General features: G+C 57.6%; 1 protein-coding gene across 7 annotated transcripts in view; it reads left to right on the top strand.

The window, feature by feature from the left end:
- Positions 1–22,522, top strand: part of RADIL (Rap associating with DIL domain) — a 132,900-nt gene that overhangs the window by 44,487 nt on the left and 65,891 nt on the right. For 4 of the 7 annotated variants that reach the window (XR_014839928.1, XR_014839927.1, XM_085016316.1 and 1 more), the window contains exons 1-2: positions 14,274–14,362; positions 18,300–18,898. Coding sequence is in view for 5 of the 7 variants with exons in the window: in XM_085016316.1 (XP_084872442.1) it covers positions 18,364–18,898 (535 nt within the window). In the remaining 2 variants the exon portion in view is untranslated. Of the gene's footprint in view, positions 1–1,258; positions 1,417–14,273; positions 14,363–17,418; positions 17,588–18,299; positions 18,899–22,522 lie in introns of those variants that run through there. The other 3 variants (XM_085016318.1, XM_085016317.1, XM_085016320.1) reach the window with 2 other exon arrangements.

The following is a 22,522-nucleotide window of genomic DNA, read 5'->3' as shown; positions in this document are numbered from 1 at the left end:
ATGGGACGGGACGGCAGGGATGGTGTGACCCCCTTATCTAAAGGATTGAGGTCTTCTGCACACACACCCGAATATGAAGTACGTATTGTATACTGGGCAGGTATAGACACTTCGGGAAGCGTACTGTCACTGCTTGCCACCAACAACGGAATGCACGGAATATAATAAGCGTTTCTTATTTATGTACATGTGCAGAGGAACTAATTACTTGGTGAAGCCACAGCTCGTGGCAACACCGGATCCTTCATCCACTGAGCGAGGCCAGGGATCGAACCTGCAACTCCATGGTTTCTAGTTGGATTCGTTTCCACTGCGCCACGATGGGAATTTCCTGGCGGGGCTCTTCTTAATCCCTGGCCCCTCCTGTTCTGCCTGAGCCTCTGTGACTATAGTGCTCACCTCAGAGGGGTTGTGACTACCAATTTCTTTTTGTTACTTTGTTTTTCTCTAAAAAATTTTCACCATGGATATGCATTCCTCTTTAAAAATTGTGATAACATGTACATACAATTTATGATTTTAACCGTTTTTAAGTGGATAATTCAGGGGCGTGCCGTACCTCCACCTCGTTGTGCAACCATCACCACCATCCATCCACAGATCTCCCTCATCTTCCCAAACTGAGCAACTGCGTTCATTAAACACTAACTTCCTAGCCCCTGGGGACCACCGTTCTGCTTTCTGACTATGAATTTGACTCCTCCAGTGACTTCATATAAGTGGAACCCTAGGGGATCTGTCCTTTTGTGTCTGGCTGATTTTGCTTCATGTAATGTCCTTGAGGTTCATCCATTGTTGTAACACGTGTCAGAGTTGCCTTCCTTTTTCCGGGCTGCATAATATTCCATTGTGTAAAATAACATGAATAACCTTTTGCTCCTCATCCTTCTGTTGATGGACACTTGGGTTGCTTCCTGCTTTGCGCTGTTGTGAATAAGGCTGCTGTGAACTTGGATGTAGAAGTATCTGTTGGAGTCACTGCTTTCATTCCTTTTGGGACATACCCAGATGTGTTGCTTCTCAGAAAAGATAAAAAGCTCTCAACTAGTCTTTGAGATTTTTGATAGAAAGGCATTCCATGTGAGAATGAATTCCGGGAGAATCGACGGCATCCCTGTCTGGTGACACCCCACCTGGGATTCTGGACTGAGTCCCCATCCGCTGGTTTTTTCGTCTTTGGTGCTGGGGATGTGGCTGGGTGATCTTGGTTTTGCTTGCTGCCCGTCTGACCTGTGCTCACCCTTGTCCTTGCCGACAGCCCAACACTGAGGGCATCTGGGAGCTGGTGACCGGAGGGGTCTTCTACTGCTTGGGCATGGTGTTCTTCAAGAGTGACGGGAGGATCCCTTTTGCCCACGCCATCTGGCATCTCTTTGTGGCATTTGGTGCCGGTACCCACTACTATGCCATCTGGAGGTACCTGTATCTGCCCAGCACCCTGCAGGCCAAGGTGTCCAAGTGAGGTGGCCCAGACTGCACGGGACATGTAGGCTTTTGGAGCAGAGCATCACGGGAAGTGTTTCTGCAACCCTGAGCCCAGAGCACAGCGCCCAGGCCCGTCTGCCCTCCCGCGGGTAGCATCTTTGCTGGGTCCAAGGTTATTTCTGGTGACAGCCAGACCATCCCTTGGGTCCTAGGTGAGAAAAAAAGAAAAGCGTGTAGTCGTTTTTACAGAGGAGAAATTAACCCTGTAATGTGTTTCTGTTCTAGGCAAGTATTTCTAATACGACCAATGTTAACATGTCAGAAAGGGGGCAGACGTTGTCCTCGCAAAGTGAGGAGTGGTGGACCAAGATGTATTTCTTAAGGTCCTGAGAAACCTATCAGGGAGTCTGGTGGGTTTATTTATACCTGGGTGGCCGGGGCCTCCTTCTTTGCTACCAAAGTCCTGGCAGGGGCATTGTTCCCTGCTCAGGGAAAGTCACCCGGATTGTAGATCAGGGCTGGTGAATAGTCCGACCCCGGGCAGACATCACCAATCAACTGCCGTGTGCGACGGTATCAGACTTCCTCCCAAGGCTGCTCTGGGCAGCTACTACCCATCAAACTCGGCACTCGTGATGGCACCTCTTGGCCTTGCCTGCTGTGTCCTGCAGGGGGTCGTGGCCAGACCAGTGCAGTATCCCCACGTGGGGGAGCGTGTGTGTCTCCTCGAGTGGGCACTTTGCGTCAGTGGGGTTGGTGCACCCAGAGCAGCCCCGTTGTCCTGCTCCCCTGTGGATGGGTCTTGGTGCAGAGGAGTGAGCGTGGGCATGGGAAAGGCTTTACGGGGCCCTTTCTTATGCCGAAGAATCCAGAGAAATTATAAGAGCCATCCCTTGTGGGGAGGGGGCCGAGCAGATCCCAGGAGCTGGCTTGCCTGCTCCAGATGTAGGCTGTGTGATGCCAACATTCGGAGTCCTGCTGGACGCCAATCAGATGCTCCCTGGAGGGAGGGCCTTGCCTAATCTGATCTGCGCAGTCTCCGGGGTGCCCCAGTAGCCCAAACACGAGGCTTCCACGGGCCTGTTCTCGGCCCCTTCCCGGGGCTGGGCCGGCGCCCTGAACCTGGCGCTCGGCCTTTCCTCAGGAGGGATCCAGGCCCAGCTCCAGGGTCTGTACCGGAATCTCAGACTCTCTGGATCGGAATCTGTCTCAAGCGAGACAGGTTTCATTCTGTAACTCCCAACCAGAGTCAAGTGGGCAAAGACAAGATGCCTTATGCTTACTTCCAGAACATTCCAGGGTATTTCGGGGCTCCGGTATCTGGAGCCCCACGTCCATGCCGGTATTGAATCATCTGACACATTCCTCAGACAGGTGGGTTCTGGGAGGTGCCTTGGGGATGTTGCATCCTCTTGCCTGTGTGTGTGTGTGTGTGTGTGTGTGTGAGAGAGAGAGAGAGAGAGCACAGGTGTGCGTGTGTGTCCCTGTCGCTGTCTTCACTGGCACTCGCAGGCCGGGAAGCTGCCTCTGTTCTGCAGGCTCACCCTGTGGCCCACCAAGTATTTCCCATCAGGGTTGGAGACAGGGGGAGGGGAAGCTTGGCAGGGGAGGACAGGCTGCGGGTGGGCGGGGGGTGGGGGTGGGGGGGCTTGCCCCTGGTTGGGGGCAGGGGCTTTGTGACCCCACCTGGGCCTGAGGCGGGGGTGGGGTTGCGGGGATTCTGGGATGCTGTTTAGGAAAACTCCCAAAGCATGGCACCACAGCAGGACGAGATGACAGTTGTGTCATCAAGGGGTTGGTGGGGACCAAAGCCAGGTGCTTGGGACTGTGATCTGGAACTTTCTTTACTGGTCCCCTAGCCCTGCCCAGCACCCCCTCTGATACCTGCGTCTCCGGTGCTCCTCCTTCGGGGTTTTTGGTCTTATATTTCCCCCTAGACAGCCCGCCCCTTCATCCCCTGCACCTTTTGAGGTGCCAGTTCCTCTGATGGGGACCTCATCCCCCATCCACCCAACTCCTACACATCCGTCAAAGCCCCACTCAGGCATTAGCACTGAGGAACTTCTGACCTTCCTCTGACATAGGGGCTCCCCACTCGGCTTCCCAACAAGCCCTGTGCTGGTCTGCACGGTGCTCAGAGCCCTGTTCTTCTTGGTACTTAGCCCTGCCACCCAACCCAGGAGCTCCCGGAGGGAGGGACTGTGTCTTGATAGACTTGGGACCAATTCCAGCGCCCCCCTTTGTGAGGGCTTGGGCCAGTTCCTTAACCTCTCTGTGCCTCAGTGTCCTCTGCTGTAAGCTGGGTATAGTAAGGCTTAATGATAATGAGGGGTGTCCCAAAGCCTGTGCTGCCCAAAGGAATGAATCACTAATGGTGGAATTTCTGCCTGTGGACGGGCTGGTGAGGACATAAGAGGGTGTTCTGTGCAGCCTTGACCACACTCTCTCCCCTCACGCCAGTTCAGGATCTGCTTCCCATGAGTTCTCTTCCCCAGCGTCATTCTGAAAGTGAATTTCCCGGGAATTCCATTTTACCCAAACCCAGACCCTGGACCACCTCCAAGTATGTTGCAAACATTGCAGGAAAGGAGATGCTCCGTAGGCCAGTCCCTTCGTAGTTAAGGCCCTGTCCCAAGAGCATCCTCGGCTGTGCACTGGGCATGTGGGGTGGGAGGGCATGGCACTGGCAATTCAGATGCCAGCCAGCTTCCTCTTCTGTCCATCCTTGAGGCCGTCATAGGCCAGAACAGTCTAGCAAGGTGGCTGTTAGGCCCCAAGGAGCCAGGGCAGCGGTTAGTAGCAGATTGGCCTGTTTGACATTCCGGGTGCTTCAGCGACTGGTGGGTGGGCACTGCCAGGGAAGGGTGGGGGGTGGGAGCTGCTGCAAAGGTTGGAGATGAAGGCAGAGGGGGTGAGGTGGGGCTCACGTTTCAGCAGCACAGCTCCCGCTGCATGGCCATGCTGGTGGCCAGGCCTGGGCCACCTGCTTAGTCCCTTGGCCATGGCCAGCACCAGCCACAGCAGGCGTGCTTGCGGGTGGAGGCCTCGCTGCTAGTTGGCAGCGTGTCCCTGAAAGTCTCAGCTCAGAGCTTGTCCGGGGCCGTGCGTAGGGCCAGCAGCCCCCGGCCCGGGGAGGGTTTTCAGTCATGATCATAGACCAGAGCTGCCTCTCCATCTCGAGGGGAAATGGCACACGGGGAGTTCCCACTGTGGCTCAGCGGTAATGAACCCAACGAGTACCCATGAGGACATGGGTTCAATGCCTGGCCTTGCTCAGTGAGTTAAGGATCCAGCATGGCCATGTGTGTGCCATGGGCGTGGCCCCCCCAAAATTAGGAATTTCTGCCTAATTCTTTGGTACATTCCTTGAGTACCAGGAAGAAGATCTCCAGCTGGATCAAATAATGTAGCATCATTACGAAAACAGTTTGACCTTGTGAATCCCAGAAGGGTCTTGGGCGCCCTGGGGGCCCAGACCAGAGGTTGTTGAGAACCACGGATGCCTCGGATGGTCCAGTATACTTCCCTGTATTTTATAACCGGTGCTGCTCCGTCAGCGGTAGTTATGCTGTTAGCCGAACCTGGAGACGTAGGCGGGACAGGGATGCAGGAGGGGCGAGAGCTGGGCTCTGGGGGACCCTCCTGATGTTGAGGGCAGGCCCCTGGCCGGCGATCCTCGGCAGTGCCCGTGCCTGGCAGAGCACCCAGCACCTCGTAGGCGCTCAGGCAGATGTGTGGAAGGAACGGGGGTCAGTGAGCTTGGCCTCCACCTCCTCCTTCCGAGGCTGCGAAGGTTTGGCGAGGGAGGGGAAGAGGCAGGTCTCACACAGGGCCCGTGGGGACACAGCCGTGGCCTTTGCTCTTGGTGTCTGCATGCAGGAAAGTCACGTTGGAGGCTCCCGGGCTTCGTTTCCTACCTCGGGTTTGTAGTGAGATTTGCCTCTGCCCTGAAATCTCAGGAGGAAGGAGACCCGGACGCAGTGAAACACACACTGTCTGCACGTGTCAGGGCGGCCACCGGGGAGGGACCCTGGGCATCGTCCGCAGGTGAGGCGGGGGCAGGCATCCAAGGGGCTGCAAGGGGCTGTTTCCTTAGAGGTGCTTTCATTACAGTAACACGCATCTACTGTAAACATTTGGGGAGTTCCCACTGTGGCTCGGTGGGTTAAGGATCCAACTCTAGCAGTGCAGGTCGCAGCTGTAACTTGGATTCAATCCCTGGCCCCGGGAACTTCCATATGCTGCAGATGTAGCTCCCCCAAATTTTTTTTTCAGAAAATGCTAGAAAGGTAGAAAATATTTGGCAGAGTCTACCTCAGATAACCATTCCTAACCTTCCTCTTTCTGTTCTCCCAACTCACATGTACTTTGGTTTTTTTGCTGTTTTTTGTCTTTTCTTGGGCCGCACCCGCGACATATGGAGGTTCCCAGGCTAGGGGTCAAATCGGAGCTACAGCTGCCGGCCAATGCCAGAGCCACAGCAACGCCAGAGCCCAGCCGAGTCTGAGACCTACACCACAGCTCATGGCAACGCCGGATCCTCAACCCACTGAGCGAGGCCAGGGATCGAACCCACAACCTCATGGTTCCTAGTCGGATTCGTTTCCACTGCGCCACGACGGGAACTCCCTCAACGTGCACTTTTAAACGTTGGTGTTTTCTTCTCTTGTGTGGACTTTTACATCTTCATTTATTTTTTTAAACTTTGAGTATTTTTCCTTATAACTTCAAATGCTCTGTGAACGTTAATTAGTAAATAATTTGTGTAATTTTTTGGCCGCACCTGCCAAGGGATCGAACTTGAGCCATAGCAGTGACAATGCCACATCCTTAACTGTTTGGCCGCCGGGGAATAGGAGCATTATTTTATTTTAATTGATTTATTTGCGTTCATGCCCATGGCATGCAGAAGTTCCTAGGCCAGGGATTGAACCTGTGCCGTGGCTGTGACCTGATCCCTAACCCACTGAGCCACTGAGGAACTCCCCAAGATTATTTTAAAAGTCTACATTGAGTGGCTGTATCACAATGTATTTAATCACTCTTTTAATTCAGGGGAGAAACGTAGGTCTCTTGGTGATGGGGCCCTTTCGACATCAAGGTTTCATTCGTGTTTCTCGAGTTTCCTTTAGGCCACACGGAGAGGTTAGTGCCACTTGCTTCATGCTGGGCTGCCCAGCCCGGCTGCCATCTTCCTGCTGTCCCTGGGCTGATCGTTCCCTGCATCAGGCCACTGTCCCTGTCCGTGTGGGAGTCTGGGCATCCAGGGACCTGCTGCCTGGGCACTGCCAGACAGCTGGATCCGCTGGAAGATGTGGAACCCAGCACGAGGCGTGAGCTGTTGAGGGGAGCGTGTGTCTGATTGGGATTGGCAGCCCAGGAGAGAGGCAGGTTGTGGAGGGGGAGCTGGGGGGGGGGTGCAGACCCCCGCCCGGCTGAGGTGCCAGCCGCTGGTGGGAGGCGGGGAGTCAGTGAGGGTACCAGTGTGTTTGACGTGCATCTCATGCCCCGGAGACCGGTCGTTAAGTATTCAGGCAGTTGGACGTCTGTAAGCCATGGCCAGTGTGAGATTCTCCAGTAGGAATATCCACCCCCACCACGGAAATGGGCCAAGGCTGCCAATCAGAGCTTAACATGTTCTGGAAGCTGGGTGATCTGTGGGCTGCAGCCTCCCCCCGCCCCCGCCGTGGACGGTTCTGTGTCCCGCCCCGTCTTCCTAATGAGCAGGTGAAATGCACACAGTTATGCACACGTGCTCATGGGCCCCCACGTCCTTAAACACGTCGTCTCTCCGCAAAACCTGGCGAGGGCACATTACGATTTGCATGTGGCAAGGGGGAGACTGAGGCTGCTCAGAGAGGTTAAGTGGCTTGCCCAAGGCAGTCCAGCAGAGCAGGGCCTGCCGTCCAGGCTGTGGTTCTTCCTCTTGCCCCCAAGGGCTGTGCCCCGGGGGCAGCAGATGAAGGCTGTTCTGCGACAGCTTTCTGGGGCCCGGTTGCTCCTGAGCTGGTGGTCAGTTCCCGAACCCCGCCAGTGTTGCCTGAACCTGGAGAGGTCAGAGGAGGGAGGCTCGGGCGTCCTCTGCTCCCGCCTCGTGCCCGTCTCCTTCGGCGCCTGCCTCCATGCAGACAGTACCCACCATAGAAAGGCAATTATATATATTTTCGAGGATGATGGGCCCGTGCAGAGAGAAGCAACTGCTTTCATGGGCTTTCTCACCCACGCTTACCCTCGTCGTGGCGTTAGGAGGGGAGGTGCCCCATTCCACCTGCTTATCGGGAGGGTGACTTCTGTGTCCCAGGATCTGCCGGTTCCATCGTGTGGGGTCAGGCTGCAGGTGGCACAGGTCAGCTGTCCTCCTTTTTTTTTTTTTTTTTTTTTTTTTTGTCCTCCGTTTATTTCATGAACGCCCTTCATGAGAAATCCATTTTACCCCGTGATTCCTGTTCACAACGCCATCCCTGAGACAAGAACTCTGTGTGGGGCCCTCGTGTTTCCTCCCTGTCTCCCTCCGTCCCATCTGACCCTCTTCTGTCCTGTGTTATTTTTCAAGCTGCTGTTTTCAACCCCTAAACTGATGTTATGACCCACAGGTGGGTCTGAAGCCTTGGCTCTGGGAACTGCTCCTGGTGGCTTTCCGGGAGAGCCAGGGGTGTCGCTACCAGGTGCTTAGCATCTGTTGGCCACATCTGGCGGGGGTCCGTAGGGTGCCATACTTTGGGAGCCTAGGTGCCCCGGGGCCATATGGGGACTGTTAAGGGGGAAAGAAATTAGGAGCTTCTGAGGATCTGGTTACTCAGAACCCTGACCCCACTGAGAGGAATCCAAGGCCAGGGTTTGGGGTCCCTTGTGCTGGTCATGGTCCCATGTCTTGGGGGGGGTGTGCCTTGGAGCTGGATGCTTGTAGAGCCGTGGGGCAGGCTACCTGCCCGGACATGTCAGCGTTAGTTCAGGCAGGGCTGGGAAGGCAGGAGGGAGAGAGCGAATCCACTCCAGCACGGAGCAGACCCAGTTTGGGAAGAGTAAACAATTTTGAACTTTAAGCTCCGACTCTGTAGAACAAACCCCCCTGCCAAGCCTGTTTATGCCGCCAGGTGTCACGAGGCCTCTGTCCACACCTGCGCAGATACAGCTCCTGCTGTTTGTCAAGGCCTTGCGGGGCGGGGCGGGGGAGCAGGAGCTCTGATGATCTGTCCTACCCACTTTTTTAGACCTGAGGTTGTCTACACTGTTTGAGGTTGGCTTTTGTGGCATGACTTTTAGAAACTGTCCTGCTGGTGTTGAACCCTTTCTGTGTGAAATTGCCATTTTGTATTCACACAGTATTTGATACACACTTGACTTCAGAAGAAGCATCCTGCTGGTGAAAATCGTTGTCTCTGGTGGAACAGAAACCGTAAATAAAGCAAAAATTCAAGATGCCTCACGCCTGCCCAGTGTTTTCTTTTTCAAAATAACCTTGGTCCCATCTTTTTATAAAAGCAGTCACTGTTCATTGCGGAAAACTTGGAATATTTAGACACATGTAACGTTAAAACCCTGTATTGGCTGTGTATTGCTGTGTAATAAATTATCCTAAAATACGGAGTCTTAAAACAACGGTAACCACCCGTGTCTCTCATGGCTTCCGTCCGTCGGTCAGGAATTCAGAATCGGGGCCTCAGCTGGAGGGGAGAGCCATCTGAAGCGTGTTCACGCACGTGTCCGGTGGTTGATGCTGGCAGCTGGCTGTGGCCTTCCCTGGGGAGGCTGGCCAGACACCCCGCTTTAAATTGTGGGTGTGATTAACATCTGGGTCCTGTGAGGCCAGCAGACCAGGAGATGCCCCCTGACAAGACTACTGCAGACCCCGAGAGGAGGGGCCTGATGCCAGGCAGGGGCACACGGGGAAGCATCAGGGTCGGTCAGGAGGCAGAGGAGGGGGCAGAATATGGGTCAGAGCCCTTATTGTGGGTCCCCTGGGAAGGAATGGATGGGGCAGGATAAGCAGTCTTGCTGTTGGCCAGTTTGAGTCATTTCAGTGGGCTCTGGAGAAGGGGCTGTCCCTTGCTGTGTGCTCCTTGAACCTGGGGTGATGAGGACAGGAAATATTGGCCTGGGGTCCAAGAGCCCAAGAGAGGAGGGCAGGAGGGGTGGTCTCCAGGCGGGCTGGTTTGCATAGGAAAGGCGTGCTCCCAGGTCAGTGGTTTACTGCCTCTGGGACCTGGTTACCGCCTCTCCTGTGGTGGGAGGGGCAGTCTCCCCAGAGTCAAAATGGTCCCAGATGTCAGAACATCCGAAGGAAAGACATGCGTCACACCCACCCACGAGTGACTTCCTCATGTGGTCTGGGCTTCCTTGCAACGTGGCAGCCGGGTCCCGAGACCAGGAAAGAGGCTGGAGACGGGACGTCTTTTATGACCCAGCTTTGGAAATTCGCATCATTGCTTCTGCCATGTTCTGTTATTGCACAAACCCTAGAGGTCCTCCCAAGACCAAGGGCAGGGGGTGGAAACCTCCTCCTTACCCCCCTGCTTGAGGAGAGTCCGTGTGGGACCGAACAGACACTGATGGGCGTCTGTGGACGTGGCCGTCTTTGCAAATCGCCGGCTGCCACAGATTCCGTCTCCCAGAAATTATCGCTGCGAATGGTCCCTGCCGGTCCTGTGTGCACATCTTTGTGAATGTGATTTTACGAGGGAGAAATAATCCGATGATAATGACATTCTGTCATCTCGGACAAAGCCCTTAGCCTCTCTTGGCTTCTGTTCCACCTCAGGGCAGACGGGGGATTAAATTAGGGGCTCCCACACGTTCCTTTCCTTGGGTCTAGGAAACAAGTCCTCCAGCTGGACCAAGCTCTTTCACCCCATACTGGAAAAATGGCCACTTGTTCTCAGTGATCAGTTTTGTTTGTTTGTTTTTTTGCCTTTTCTTGAGCTGCTCCTGCGGCACGTGGAGGTTCCCAGGCTAGGGGTCGAATCGGAGTTGTAGCCACCGGCCTACGCCAGAGCCACAGCAACTTGGGATCCGAGCTGCATCTGCGACCTACACCACAGCTCATGGCAACGCCAGATCCTTAACCCACGGATCGAGGCCAGGGCTCGAACCCGAAACCTCATGGATGCTAGTCGGCTTCACTAACTGCTGAGCCACGATGGGACCTCCCGTGTTAATGACTTTGTCTTTCCCAATTAAATAGCGCACCTGAGCTGCAGATACGCAGCATCAAATGCCTATGGGATACCTACGTCGGAGAACACTGAATATGCTCTTCAGACTGAGCAATAGCAAATGTCACATCTCTGTGGTCCTGGCATCCTGTATATTACTCTGTAGCTCTGGTACCCCTTATAGTAGCTGATGGTTCTGTTACTCCATACATTACTCTGTGGTACCCCAGATGTTACTCTATAGTCCTGGCACCCGGTACTGAGCTAGGCTGGGACCTGGGACCCTTTGCTCTGGTGCCTGTACCTCCTTGAGCCTGAAAATACAAAGAAACTATAAGGGACTAAATATAACTTGAGGCATGTGCAGTTGAGGGCAATTATGTGCCATAAGATACAAAAAGGCCCCAAGCCAACTGCCACTTCTGAGGGGCTGGGTGCAAACGCAAGGTCCTGGACATGCTCACTGCACACCACCATAAGGGGTGGGCAGACCCCCTAAGCCACCCCTCTGGCCCGACCCACTGATCCAGCCCCATCCTTACCCTATTTAGGGAACCAGCTCACCGCTGGGCTCAGGGAGCAAGCAGGGGCACCTGTTGCTTGTTTTCCTTCTCTCCTGCTTGCAGCAGGAGCCCCAATAAAGCTTTGCCCGAATTCCTCAACTCTGAAGTCCTGGCACCCTCTGTATTATCAGGGCCAGGAGGTGCTAATTGTCCGCTGATAGTTGCTCATCCTTCAAGGTGGGAAGAGATATAACAATGCGGAATTTGGGGCTGAGACTACAGGGGAGGGACCAGACCAGAAGCCCTGCTATTATGGGTTGTGCTGAGCTCGTCAGGAATGGAATCTGAGCACTAAACCATTTCTTTGCACCTGGCACCACCCCCTTTCTAGGGATGGGGCTGTAACCCTCTCTGAAGGAAAGACTGGGATCTGACGTCCTCCCTGTGCCTGCTGCCACCTTTCCTTCCCTCTAGACCCGCCATCCGGTGGGAACTTCCCTTTGACCTTAACCAGATGCTTTTTCTTTGGGATGGTGGGTCACCCACGGCCCCCCTCCACACTGAGTCTCAGGACTCTGCCGCCCTCTGGTGGCCACAGCGGGGCATATCAACATTTGTTTTTGTCCCATAGTTTTACAGATTTAACCTCACAGATGAAAAAGTTGTTTTGCGACCACTGGCTAGGTGCAGGAATAAAAGATAAATAAGATGCAGTACGTGCCCTTGAGAAGCTTCCAGTTGAGGCAGGGAGTGAGAGGTTGAGACGGGTGGAAATCCATTCATGCTTTTGTGTATTCGTATAACAAATATTTATGGAGCCCCTATTCTGTGCCAAGTAAGCAGTAAAGAAGACAGATGAGGCACCTGCCTTTACAGAACTCAAATCCTAGTGTGTGTTAAATACACAAATACATAGTGATAAAGGCCACACCAGGCACTCCAAATTATGAATTAAATAAGACAGGTTATGAGACGGAGAAGGACCCCTGGGTCAGGAGAATGGTCAGGAGATGATAGCGGGGTTGGGTTTTAATGAGAGGAAGGTGGCAGCCTTCTGAGATGCTGGGGGCCAGAGCTTCAGCTGGGTTCCCTTCAAAGCCATGTGCTGACGCTCTCGCCCCCAGCATCTCAGAATGGGACGGTATTTGGAGATGGCGCCTGTAAGGAAGAGATTAAATGAAAATGAGGTCATTACCGTGGACCCTAATCCGGTCTGACTGGTGTCCTTATAAGAGAAGATGAGGACACAAACACACACACACAGCAAAGGGTGTGTGAGGACACAGGGAGACGCCAGCCGTCTACACACCAAGATGAGAAGCCTCAGAGGAAATCAGCTCTCCTGGCTCCTTGATCTCGGACTTTCAGCCTCCGGAACTGTGAGAAAATAAATTTCCATTGTTTAAGCCCCCAGTCGGTGTTACCCTGTTAGGGCAGCCTGAGCAGACGCATGCAGTTGGGAAAAGGGGACGGAAGGCAGAGAGAGGGGCCTGAGCAAAGACGGAGAAGGGTGAAACCCGGGAGGAATGGTGTAGCTGGCATCACAACATCTAGAAGAGCAGGGGCCTGCACGTGGTTCTGTAACTGGCCAGAGAGTAAATAGTTTAGGCTTTGGGGCTGTAAAGTCTGTTGCATGAAAGCAGTTTTAGACAATATGTAACCAAATGGGTGGGGTTGTGTTCCAAGAAAACTTTATTTAGGAAAACAACAGCTCCACTTTGGCCCCCAGGTGGTAGTTGGCCAACCCCTGCTGAAGGATTTGGGACAGGATCGTGGGAGGAAAACAGGTTGAAATCCAGGCTCTCCTTCCAGCTCCATCTTTGCCTCTTGGGGGGGGGGGGAAGAAATGAGGAGTGGGGGGTGTGGAGAGTCTTGAAAAGGATACTATTTAATCACAGAGTCCCAGGCTCAATTCTTGGCTCTACCTCTAGCAGTTTGACCTCTCTCAGGCTCTATTTTCCCCTCTGAAAAATGGATGTAATGACATCTGCCTCACAGGAGCTGATGTGAGCTCTATTTTATTTATTTATTTTTGCTTTTTAGGGCCACACCTGCCGCATATGGAGGTTCCCAGGCTACAGCTGCCAGCCTATGCCACAAGGGGAACTCCCTGACGTGAGCTTTAGATGAGAGGGTCTGGTATACATTATGTGGTCTACAAATGTCTGTTCCCTCCTCCCCACTTTCTCCACTGCACATTCGGGGTCAGCGCCATAAAACTTGGTACCCCAATAGCTGTCAACAAGCAGGTGCACTCCCGAGGTCCGAATTTATATCCGAGGCCACGTGAATCCCCCAGGTCTAGCCCATGAGCAGCGCGGTACAAAGGGAGCTGTGAACAGCTCTTCTCCAAGATGAAACCCCAGCCCGAGGACTGGGGCCAAAGCGAGCTCGAAGGACACGAGCTTCTTTTCAAACGTTACCCGAGAAGGGCGGTTGGGCCAGAGCCCTGGAGCTGGCCTGGCCCCGTTTTGCATCCTTTTAAGCACAAGAGTGCCACGATCTGATTTGTCATTTAAGACGCTGGTGGGTGGGGGACAGAATGTAGGGAAACGGAACCTGCCACCCTTGTCCTCTTTCCATGTTTCGAACGTTCATATATCGGAGTCACAGCTCTGTACCGCCCCCTAACGATGAGCGCTTGCCTTACCCAGCTTCCTCTTTTTCCTGGCCTTCAAAGCCAAGGGAATAGGAGGTGGGACAGAAACTGCTTGCCCGAGGCCAGCACTTGGCCCAGGAGCTTGGGGAGCCCCGCCCCTCCTGCACAGGCCCCTCCCTTCCTTGCCTTGGAGGGCAAGTCCACACCCATTAATTGCTCGGCAGGTGGTGCCGTGCTCAGCCCCATCCCCTGGCTCCGCCCCTCCCCTAGGCCACGCCCCTTCCAGGCTTCCTTTCGGTCCATTGGATGGCGGCCGGATCACCCTGGGCCCAGACTGTCTCTTCTCGTCCCGCCTTGTTGCTCAGATGCTCCATTCCCTCGAGGGCTCATCCGAGGTGTCATCTCATTGGGCCTACAGCACGTCCCTCGGAGGCCCCGCCCTCCAAAGGCCCCGCCCTACCTGTTGGGGGGGCGCAGGAGGAGCCCGCGCGCCTCTCGCCGCGGGCCACGCCCTCCCACTGGCCCCGCCCACAGGGGCCCGCCCCAAGAGGGCCCGCCCCGGCCGTTGATCTGCCGGCAGGAGGCGCGCCACGCGCGAGTCCCGAGCCCTGGCTCCGGCTAACGGCGGGTGTGGGAGCCGTGCCGGAACGCGGCGGCGGCGGCGGCGGCGGGCTGTGCTGGAGGTGAGTGCGGGGTGCGCGAGGAGCGGCGGCGGCGGGGGTCGCTCCGTGGCGGCCGGGGTCCCGGGGCGCGGAGGCTGGCCGGGCCGGGAGGCCGCGGGGCGCGCGCTGGGGCAGCTAGCCCCGCACGGGGCATCTTTCTTGCCACCCAGCCCAGGCTTGTTCGGTTGTCATGGAAACAGGCGGCTCTCGGGGCCCGGGCGAGGCCTCGGGGGGCGGAACCCGCAGACCGGCTACATGGGGGTTCCAGGGGGTCAGCTCCGGCCACTACCCGCTTTGGCCCCCGGAGCCTGGGCCCCCCAACGGCGGGGTTCCCCCAGGCCTCAGTTTCTCTGGCGGCCCCCACGGAGGGGGGTCTGCAAGGCGGGCACAGGGCGCAGGAGTCCGTACCCTCTTTCCGGGGTCCGCGTGACATCCCCCCCGCCCACGGCCTGTCTTGGTTTCCCTATTCACACGGCAGCGCTGTTCCCCACTCGCGTGCCAGCTGAAAGCATTGTCTCCCAGCTATTTCTGTACCATTTCCAGCCCCTTGACAAACAGTGCATCCTGGGGGGCCCACGCAGAAAACTCCCTTATTTCCCATTAGAGAGTGGGTACGTGGGACCCAGGCTGCTCTCACACCCAGCCCTGGCAACTCCCAGCACCTGGTCAAGTGTTTGGTTAATCTGAATTGCTGAAAAGAATTTCCCAAGTCCTCCGCCCGCTGGTGATTACAGGTGCCTCTGGTTAGTTACAGGTGTCTCCCATTGGCACAGGCCGCCTGGTCCGCATTCCAGAGAGGAGCCAGTCCTTAATCCCACTGGCAGAAAAAGCCCCCTGTCAAGAGGCTAGCATGGCAGAATTAAGTCTGATTAAATAATATCTGTGTTTAAAAGCACGGCTCTGGCTGGCGCTGTCGAGTGCGCGTTTTGGCCGGTGGGGGTAAGGCCCAGCCTGCGTGACTCTACTCTCGTCCCCTCCTGCCCTGGTGGAAATTCTAATGGATCCCACGTTGCAGTGTTGGAACGGCCGTGTCCCTCCACCCATTAGCTCAGCCCCACACTGACCTCACTCTCTGCCCTGGCTGCTGTGACTCGAGCTTGTTTTCATCAGAAATTGGACTCTTCCTTGCAAACAAGAAGAAAACATTCTCCAGGGGAAGCAGCAGCTTGCAGCCCACCGCCTCCAGCCCGTGTTTCCCCGGTATTTGTGCGAAAGAGGAGAGAACTGAGCAGAAGAGGAAAAGGCAGGTCATGTGTCCAGAAAAACAGATCTGGTTTCGCAGAGCCGGCCCCGCTCAGCAGGCTCCTCTCACCCTCTGCAAGGACGCATCTGTCCCATTTGGACAAACAGGCTGTACTCTGCTTTCTGTGACGGTGGCGGAAGGGCCCGCCCGAGCCGCTGGCCACTGTCTGAAAATGGCCACAGAATGACCAGGAGGGGAGAGAGCTTCCTGATAAAATCGATCCGACAGATCAGGGTCCATGTTTCCTGGGCCTTGTCGGGGCTTAAGGAGCAGTTACTGGAAGGGAATGAGTCGGTCTCTCCTACAGGCTCTGGCCCCTTTTCCCGACGTTGCCCTGGGATCCAGCACAGGAGGCTGCAGGAGAGGAGGGAGGGGGCTCCCTTCCACGGCCGCGGGAGGGGACCAAGCAGCGGTGAATGGTCATTCTCTGTTTCTCTCTTCATTAAAGCAGAATCGTCTAAGCTTTCAGACCTTACGGAACCTGTAAGAATCCACCCCTAGGCGCGGAATGGCACGTCACGTCTCCCTTACACCTGCGGGCCTTTTAAACCCCCGTGTGTACTTGGTGACTTTTCTGCGAAGGGGGCTTCTGCAGAGACCCAGTTTCTGCCATTTTCAGCTTGTGTTTGAATTCACGTTGGAGCATCGTCTCCAAAGGTGGAGGTTTCTGAGCCAGATGCTGCCTGGCTGCCACAGCCAGATGCTGGGGGGGGGGGGCACAGAGGGCTGTGCTGGACGTGAGCCAAGTGTCTGTGGAGGGGTCACGTCCACTGGGAATGTGTGGTGGCCAGAGGCACATGCTGGAAGTTTCGGAGGCGAGTCGTGTAACTTTCAGAAGGCTCGGGGGGTTTGAAGCTGCTGATGTGTGCGACCCAAAGCCTTGTCGTGTGAAAGCTGTCCCAGGTGGTGGTGTCGTAAGTTCATTCCGGGCCCTCGACAGGCCCGAGGGCAGCCAGATCCAGCCCTGGGCTCCTCAGCCTCTGACAGGGTGACTCGCGCGCTCAGGGGAGAAACAGCCTTCCGAGGAGGGTCTCCCCACAGCCAGACTCGCCACAGCCGGGGAGCCCCTCGTGTGGTCCTTGTGTTCAGGACACATGGCTGCTGGAAGCAAGCTGACTCTTCAGAAAGTACAAGGCCCCGCGCGGTGGTGAATGGGGAGCCAGGCCGCGGGCACAGGAAGTGGCCCCCCGCCCCACCACCCTCCGAGCAGAAGGCAGTGCCCTGAGCCCAGTCTTTGGTGGTGAAGCTGTCGGGCACATTCTGAAGGTTCAGGGTCCTCCCGGGAGGCCCTCTGGCTGACACTGGAAGAGAGGAAGGGTGGGTCTGCTGCCCGGCCTCGTCCACCGCAGCCCTGGCGGGGGTGGGAGGCTTCAGGGGGCCACCAAGGCCCGGGTGGCCAGCGGGAAGGAGCCCAGCTCAGTGCCAGTGTCAGAGGCTGGGACGCTGCCCTGTTTGGGCCCTGGGGTCAGTGTGGGTCCTGGTCTCTGGGGGCTCCCTGGTCACCTCTCCTGCCCTGGGTGGTCCCCGTCATTGCCCCCGGCCCCTCTCAGGGCCCCTGACCATGAGTGGGTCAGAGTGGAAGATACGACCGCAACTGAAATTAGTGCTGACGGTTGTCACATGGCAGGTGCCCAGTGCTGGTCCCACCAGGACCTGGGCCACTGTCTCCAGAACCTTCTAGAAAGTGGACCTTGCTTCCTTGGTCTCTCTGCCTGGAGGTGGGGTGCAGAGTCGGGAGAAGGGCGGTTTTCAGGCTCCACCCGCTTGGCTGAGAAGCCTTATGTCTTGTGCAGCGGAGACATCTTCCTTTGACTCTGCCCTCCTGCTCCCACAGGGCCTCGGGGCGTCTGAGGAACCCTCGCTTTGGAACTCCCGGCCGTCGGAGCACTGCGGGCCCTAGAATCATGACTCGACACACCGCGGTGTCCCAGAGCTGGTTTCTGATTCCCCCAGCAAGACTGCCTCTCCGGCCTGGCCAGGGCCCACGTGCCAGGCTGGACATGGTGGGTGGAACGCATGCATTCCGGCCATGCCTCCCTGCTTCTGGAAGAGCCCTTTTGTGTCCCCTGTGGTCACGTGTCCATTCCAGTGCTGCCATCCCAGGGCAGTGGCTCCTCCTGGGCAGGCCCGGTCAGCAAGGAGCAGCATTTTGGGGGGGTTTGTGTTTTAAATGCCTGGTCACCTCCTTCTCTGTTCTGTGGCTGCTGCTTTGCGGGATTCCTTAGTTCCTTGGCGCGGTTGTGAGGAATTTTCTGTGGCGCGGGCTGTGGCGTGGGAGGGAATGGAGTTTGGGGAGACGGGGCCTTTCGTACTGAGAGTCCTTTCTGACTCTTCTCCGGTGCGGCGGGACAGAGGGCGGGCTGCCTCCGAGGAGGCTGGGCCCACCCCGCCGGGATTCGGGCCTGTAAGCGCGCCCCATGCCCTCCCTGGCCGGCGCCCGCCTCGTGCCTCGTGCCTCGTGCTTTGCAGAAGCAGGATCCCTGCCACCGAGTGTGTCTTACTTTTCGGGGGGTCTCTCCGTGTTTCTGAGTATGGGCGTTTCAGCCCTTTCCAACCTGCTTTGTCCCCTGAAGGGCTCGGCCCATGTGCTATGGCTGTGGCTTCTGTCGGGGCGCTGGCCCCCCGACGGCCTGTCAAGTCTGTTCACGCCCCGCCAGCCTCGCTTGCTCTGCTGCTCTGATGGTGCCGCTGACCCGCCTCTGGTTTTCCCCCCAGGACGCCGTCTTCTCCCTACTGCTGGCCGGAGCCGTCCGTCCCCGTCCCTGAAGACGGGCCCACCATGTTTTACGGGACCCACTTCGTCATGTCCCCACCCGCCAAGAGCAAGCTGAAGCGCCAGAGCCAGCTGCTGTCCAGCGTGCTGTCCCGGACGCTGAGCCACAAGTACCGCGACCTGGACGCCACCTTTTCCAGCCTGGGCGCCAGCGACGACCCCGCCGAGCTCTCGACCCAGCTCTCGGCCCCCGGGGTTCTGAAGGTGTTTGGAGACAGCGTGTGCTCGGGCACCCACTACAAGAGCGTCCTGGCCACCGGCACGTCCAGCGCGCGGGAGCTGGTGAAGGAGGCCCTGGAGCGCTACGCCCTGAGCCCCCAGCGCGCGGGCCAGTACGTGCTGTGCGACGTGGTGGGCCAGGCTGGCGACGCCGGGCGGCCGTGGCAGGCCGCGTGCGTTCGCGTGTTCGGGGACAACGAGAAGCCCCTCCTGATCCAGGAGTTGTGGAAGCCCCGGGAAGGCTTGTCCCGGAGGTTTGAGCTGAGGAAGCGGTCGGACGTGGAGGCGCTGGCGGCCAAGGACGTGGACACCGTGACGGCAGGTGAGGCGGGGCGCCGCGGAGGCGGGGGCGCGGGGTCCGTCCTGGGAAGCCGCGGGAAGGCGTGTTTGGCCTGGGGGACGGTCGGCTGCTGACTCGGTGTTTGAGCTCCCCGCGCCTCGGGGCGGTCTCAGCACTGCGGCGCGTCTACACTGCAGGGCGCCTGCTGTGTTGTTCCCGGCTCCTGACGTCGTCCTGCAGCGTCAGCGTCAGCGTAGGGCGAGTCCTCCTCTGGTGGAGGACCACTGCCCGGGTGTCTGGCAAGCGTGTCGCTGGCTGCGGAGAGCACCTGGTCCCGAGCAGGCGGCAGGTGCCTCGTGGGAAGTCCCTCGGTGCCCACGGCACGGGGCCGTCTCGGGGGCCAGCAGAGAAATGCTGATGGGGGAGCGGGTCTCTGGAGGTGCAGGTGCCTTTGGGGTGTCCCGGCATGTGGGGGCCGGGGCACGGGAGGCTGTGTGTTGGAGGGAGGCCTGGCCTTGAAGCGGCAGGTTATCGTCCGGGGCTTGTCGGGAGCAGTGGGCAGCTCTGAGTCCCTGCCCCGGGCCGGGGGACGGTGGGCCACTGCTTTATGTCGGGCTTTTATTCAGTTGGAAAGAAGTTGATGATCTTGATAGGTGAGCGCCACAGGACATATTTTTTTTTAAACGCCAGAAGACACTTCCAAGTATCTCAGGTCGTATTTGACCTTTCCTTAGTGTCCTGCAGGAAGTGGTGGCTTTTCTTGTCTCCTGTGGCCCAGCGTAGAGGACGTTGCGGGGCCTCAGGAGACTGGGCCCTCTTTTTCCTGATGCCGCAGGGTGGGGGCCTTGAGCCCTTGCTGGCGGTTTGCGTGTGGCCCCAGGTGTCGCAAGCGCTTGTGGCCTTTAGTTCTCCTCTGGTGTGAAGCCCGCCTCGCGAGGCCTTTGGTGTGTGTAGACGAGGCTGTGCCACGCGGACGGGCTCCCAGGGGCTGGGGGCCTGGCGCCTGACTGGGCGGTGGCGCCCGCTCCAGCACCGCCGCGGTTGGCAGTGGGCTCCCTCTTCGGGCCCCGGTCTTGCGGCCTAGAGGCCCCGGGTGTGTGTGCAGGGCTCCCGCCCGCCTGGCGCAGGAGGGCATGGCTGTGGGTCCTGAGCACGAATGTCTCCTGCGCGGGGTGTGCTGTGCGCGCTCCCGGGCAGGGGTGGACCAAGGCGGGCGGGATCGGGTCCCCCCAGCAGGGAGGTGGGTTATCATCCGGTGTGCAGTGTCGTAACCGTGTCGGGGGGTTAATGAAAAGCTGGCCAACGGGGAGCTGATGTTACTGTTTGTCTGTTTGTTTTTAAAGTTGTATGGGGGACAGCTGACTTACAGGGTTGTGTTGGTTTCGGGGGTGTGTGGGGTGTTCTTTTTGAGATTCTGTTCCCATCTAGGCCCCGCAGAGTCCTGAGCAGACGTCCCTGTGCTGCTCGGTAGGACCGCGCCCTGGCTGCTTTCCCATGGGGCGGTGCCCAGGCGCCTGTTCCCGCCTCCGTGCCCAGCCCTGCCCGCCCTGCGTCCCCTTTGGTCACCATAAGTTTGACTGTGCAGCCTTTGAGTCTGTGTCTGCTTTGAGAGTAAGTTCTGTGGTATCGTCTTTGATTGGATTCCGCCCGCCGGCGGCCTCCCTCGTGTGAGGTTCATTTTGATTCACTTACTGTGGTGATCTCCAGGTCCATCCGTGCTGCTGCCCAGGGCACGGTTTCGTTCTTTTTTATGACGGATTTTCCATCGTCTCTGTGGACCGTATCCTGCCTGCGCCCCTGTTGATGGACACGCAGGTTGCTTCCAGGTCTTGGCTGGTGTGCGTAGCGCTGCTGTGAACATGGCGGGGGGGGGGGGGTGGTGGATCTCTTTGAATTAAGCTTTTCGCGGGATCGATGCCCCGGAGTGGGACTGCTGGATCATACGGCGGCTCTGTATTTAGTTTTTAAAGGAACCTCCACACCGTTCTCCGTAGTGGTTGTCCCAACATACATTCGCTAACGTTGCAGAAGGGCTCCCTTTTTTCAACACCATTTATGGGTGGACTCTCTGATGGTGGCCCTTCTGGCTGGTGTAAGGTGGTACCTCACGGTGGTTTTAATTTGCATTTCTCTAATAACGAGTGATGCTGAGCGTCTTGTCATGTTTTTTGGCCATCTGACGTTACTGTTTTTAATTCTCCTCGAATGAGCGCCTAGAATGCCTTCACCCCCAGGCCCGGCTGCAGGGGTTTGGACTTTGTCCCAGTCCTGCCTTGCTGTGCTGTCCTCCTTCTAAAAGACCGGTAAGGCCCTCGAGACGTGGGTGAAGGGGAGCGTGTCCAGCTCCTGGTTACTGTCCTGCCTTGTTTTCTCTGCCCAACAGACAGCAAAGAGCACGTGGGCGGGGCCAGCCCCGCGGGTCCTGTGGGCCCCTGTGTCCCGGGCCCCGGGTGGGGCTCTGGACGGCCTGCTCTGTGTCGCACAGGTGAGTGCTGGGGCAAGGCGGGGTGACCACAGGCTGGACACCATCTGCTGGAGCAGGGCGTTGTCTTCTGTGCCCCGACCCCTTTTAGATCTGTCCCCTTCACATTCGTTCAGGCAGGAGAAGGCCCACAGTCTACTCCCCTTGCTGGTGGTTTTGCGAAACCTTTCAAAGAGTCTATTGAACCAGGCAGGTCTCACTGACACACTTCTCCGGGCTGGAAGTGGGTTGGGTTACCTACCTTGAGCTCACATCCCGGGCCCCAGGGAGTCGGTCTTCCTTGCCCACCTGAGACTCGGGGTGTGGCCTGGGCATCCTGTGCCTCCTGGCTGAGCCATCCTTCCCCAGCCACGGAGCCACAGAGCCTGCGGGCTGTGGGGGCGGACGCACCCAGCCCAGCACTGAGAGTGTCGGGCCCGCCGGCCCAGCCCTGCCCCACAGGTCACGGGCAACAGAGCTTGACCTGCTCCCAGGACCCAAGTGCTCGGGTCTGTCTGGGGCTCCTGATGATACACAGAGGCACACACGCTCACACGTGTGCCAGCCCACGCCTGCACCCGTACGCACACATGCACGTGGTCACAGGCGTGCGCCCTCACACACGCATCCTTCCCCCTCTGGATGTGCGGGGGCCCCTCCCCACTCAGCGCACAGACGGTGGCCGGAGGAGCGTGGGCGGTGGGGGCGGCCGCGTCACCCTTGACGGTGGGAGGGAACCTCCAGCCCCGCCAGCTTCTGCCCGCGCTCCTGACACCTGCAGTCGCGGCTCCAGGGAAGGGGCTGCGCACCGCCTGGGCGGCCTGTCTGAGATGAGCCCCAGAGGCTGTTGGCGTCCCAAGCAGCCTGAGTGTCCCTGCAGGGAGGTCGGTGCCCATGAGGCGGGGCATTTAGTGTTGAGAGGGGTGGGGACCCAGCCCAGAGCAGGGCTCAGGGCGCCTCGATCCGCGTCGTCCTCTGGCGATCAGGCGAGGTTGGCCCTGTCCCTCTGGGAGCCAGCAGTCCACCTGTGCATGGGTGTGCGTGCGAGGGTGTACACGTGAGTTCACGCCAGCCCCCCGGGCTTCCGGCTCCCGAACAGTCACTGTGGTGGCTTTCATTAGTCCTGTGTTGCTCCCACAGTAGAAGGTCCACCAGGGTTGGCGAGCTGGGGCTCCCTGGTTGTACTGGTTTCAGGTGGAGCATGT

This window comes from Sus scrofa, chromosome 3, assembly GCF_054392235.1.
Source record: "Sus scrofa isolate SSC_HxYL_T2T_F1_AM1 chromosome 3, Sscrofa_HxYL_maternal_Yorkshire_Landrace_v2.0, whole genome shotgun sequence".
NCBI lineage: Eukaryota > Metazoa > Chordata > Mammalia > Artiodactyla > Suidae > Sus > Sus scrofa.
The sequence above is the reverse complement of the archived record's forward strand: the minus strand, read 5'-3'. Positions and strand labels throughout refer to the sequence as shown.